General features: G+C 46.7%; 1 protein-coding gene across 1 annotated transcript; it reads right to left on the reverse strand.

Moving 5' to 3' along the window:
- Positions 1-1,732: 1,732 nt before the first annotated feature.
- On the reverse strand, positions 1,733-2,644 carry LOC132430230 (lysine-specific demethylase 4D-like). Its single transcript, XM_060019650.1, has one exon. The coding sequence runs from the start codon at positions 2,639-2,641 to the stop codon at positions 1,733-1,735; it is 909 nt and encodes a 302-aa protein (XP_059875633.1). The 5' UTR covers positions 2,642-2,644.
- Positions 2,645-3,131: the final 487 nt, after the last annotated feature.

Genomic DNA, 3,131 nt, shown 5'->3' on the forward strand with positions numbered 1-3,131 from the left:
TGGAAGCAACCAAGATGTCCTTCAGCACGTGAGTGGATAAATAAAGGGTCATACATCATACAATGGAATATTATTCACCAATACAAGGAAATGAGCTATAAAACCACTAAACGTGGAGGAAACTTAAAGGCATATTACTACGTGAAAGAAATCATCTGGAAAAGACAAAGCTATGGAAGCGGTAAAATGATCAGTGGTTGTCAGGGGGGGAGGGGGGATGATTAGGCAGAGCACAGAGGATTTTTAGGCAATGAAACTATTCTGTATGGTATTATAAGTGTAGATACATGTCATTATACATTGGTCAAATCCATAGACCGTACAACACCAAGAGTGAATAAATTAAACTAAGGACTCTGGGTGATAAAGAGGTGTCAGTGCAGGTTCTTTGATTGTAACAAATGTTCCTTTCTGGTGTGGATGCTGGTGGAGGAGCCTGGGAACGAGTATGTTGGAATCCTCTGTATTTTTCACTTAGTTTTGTTGCGAAGTACTCTGCAAATTAAAGTCTATTAATTAAAAGAAAAGTAACGTGTAAGCCTGGGGGTGTGGTGAGGAAAACAGTAGAACTGAGCATCAGAGAAAGAATACGAGCGGATGTCCTAGGCATTGGGCTGGCCCTAGAGGCCAGGAGAGTGTCTGAATGCACATCAAATTAACTGAGCACCTCTTACATGCCTGTCACATTTACATCCCCAGTATCTTCACAAAATTCTCGCACTGTAATTCTGGCTCAGAGAATATCAATGATTTGTTTGCTGAAGGTCCCACGACTAGAAAGTAGCAAAGCGCAGGTTTGAATGCCATTTCTGCTGACTCTAAGTCCAGTTCTCCCCTCTAAGTAACTGCTGGAAAGCTCAAAGCAGTGACTACCGAAAAGTTTGCTTTACAAAAGACATCACGCTTCAGGTTCAACTTTGAACATACGCATACAGAGGGGGTCCATGGATGGACTAACTTTGTGGATGGAGGGACAACACAAAACCACATCAACAGCATCACATTTATTTACTTCACCATTAAAAGAAAAATAAGAGGCTGCAGGGGAGGTGATAGGGAAGGAGAACTGAATAGAGAATTGTTATTACTATCCAGAGTAATAGCCTTTCTGGCATTTCCCATACCAAGGACAAAACTTCATAATGGACAGAGTCAGCTTCCCCTGGGGGTCACCCTCTCATCCATGATGGGGAAGGAAAGCTTCTGCAGCTCTGGAGAGGGGCCCGGGAAGGGGGCCTCACAGTCTGGTGACAATGCAGACCTCCCCAAGTCTCCTTTCTTCTCTACAGTGCATGCCAGGGACACGGCCCATCTTCCTCACCTCTTCATGCCCACACTCATCTTATTGTTCCATCTCCAAGCCTGGCTGGAAAGGAAGATAAAGCCTCCCCACCTTCCTATTTCCGTGCTGCTCCAAGAAAACAAAGTCTGCATTCCATATTGCTTCAGGAAACAGAAGACACACACACACACACACACACACACACACACACACACACACACACAATTTCAGTACCTTACAGGTCTCTGGTCTTAATGTTACTATTCTGACATCCAACTCCCTTCGCAGCTGGTAATTATAGGTCCCTTTTATAGGACATTCCAATTAGGTCCCTAATTTATAGGTCCCTTTTAGAGTCCCCACCCAACCACCCATTTTTAATATCCTAAAGGTGCTCACCTGAAATCTCCCTTATTCTGACGAAGATCTTTCCAAAGGCCATGCAGAGCCCTATTCCCAGGCCACTTTGCCATAATCGATCCAGCGCTGGGTGGCAAAATTGATGGCTTCCGCCCAGTTGAAGCCAGAGTGGTAGCCATAGGGAAACGTCACTATGAACTCTCCAGCCTCCTGAGTGACCCGACCGAAGGGGATGCCGTTGTCCTTGAGGACCGTGGGCGAGATGACAGCCACCCTGTGCCGCAGGAAGGCCTCACAGCCCAGCAAGCTGCCTGGGAAAAGCTCCCTGGCCAGGCGTTCCAGGCGCCGGCCGTGCTCCGGGGGCACCGCGTACCAAGTCTTGGGCTCCCCGAAGTGCAGGTAGCTGATGCTGTAAAGGTCCACGTCCTCTGTGTGCCAGGTGAAGGCGGTCTTCCACATGCCAAAGTAAAGGTAGGGGGTGTTGACGCCTTCGATGACCACTCCGCACTCCTGATCCAGCTGGTCCTGAATGGTTCCCAGGTGTCCAAGGTTCCACTGCTTCAGGATTTTATCGAATAAGGAGCCACGGACGTCCGCACCATATACTGGTGAATCATAGGGACGTGTTTTCCAATATTTTCGCTCCAAATCCTGAAAATCAGAATAGAATGGAGTCTGGTGTCTTTCACTGTTTGTTAAGCGGCGATACTCGCTCATGGTCATGGCTTTCTTCTTTTTGTGGTGCTGAGTAAACACACCTGCCTGCCCAGTGGTCACCTGCTGGAGAGGAGCGGCTATTAAGATGTCATCGATATCACTGTACGTCTGTTTGGCTTTCCATCTTTTCGGTGGAATTACCTTGGCTAGGCCAGCTCGGTGTGCATCTTGCCACTCGATGTAAACAATATATTTGCTGAAATCTTCAAATTCTTCCATGGTTGGGTGGAGGATCGTAATCTTACAACTTGGGTTCTGGCTCCCAAAGTGCTTAGACTGCATGGCGGCAACAGAATAAGCAACGGACTGCCAGCTTCTTAGGTATGCTTTGGATACCTGAGAATGCTGGGGAGTAACCTCTTCCCTATACTTCCTTTATTTTTAAAGAAGTTTTGATATAGCTGAGAGGCAGGAACTCAGACTTGAACTTTTAAACAAACGAGGTGGTATCTTCTCCAGGCTTGTCAACCCACTAGAAGGACTCCACTCTTGTCAGCATTGTGGAGCCAAAGGAAATCCAGTATTTCCCAGAGGAGACGGCTCTCTGAGCCAAGTCCTGCCTCAGCCTGCAGCTCTGTGAGTTTCCTCTGTTGGGGGTATAAGTGCCTGAGACCTCTCCAGATTCCCAGGCTTGAGCGCATGGGTGGCTTCTCACCTCACTGTAGCAGAAAGTCTCTTCATGGAAGTTTCCAAGCCAAACCTAAAGAAAGTACAAAATATTGAAAATAAGTGGATGACAAAACAAACTGATTTAACATCAAGTAAAAGAAAA

Source organism: Delphinus delphis, chromosome 8 (genome assembly GCF_949987515.2).
Source record: "Delphinus delphis chromosome 8, mDelDel1.2, whole genome shotgun sequence".
NCBI lineage: Eukaryota > Metazoa > Chordata > Mammalia > Artiodactyla > Delphinidae > Delphinus > Delphinus delphis.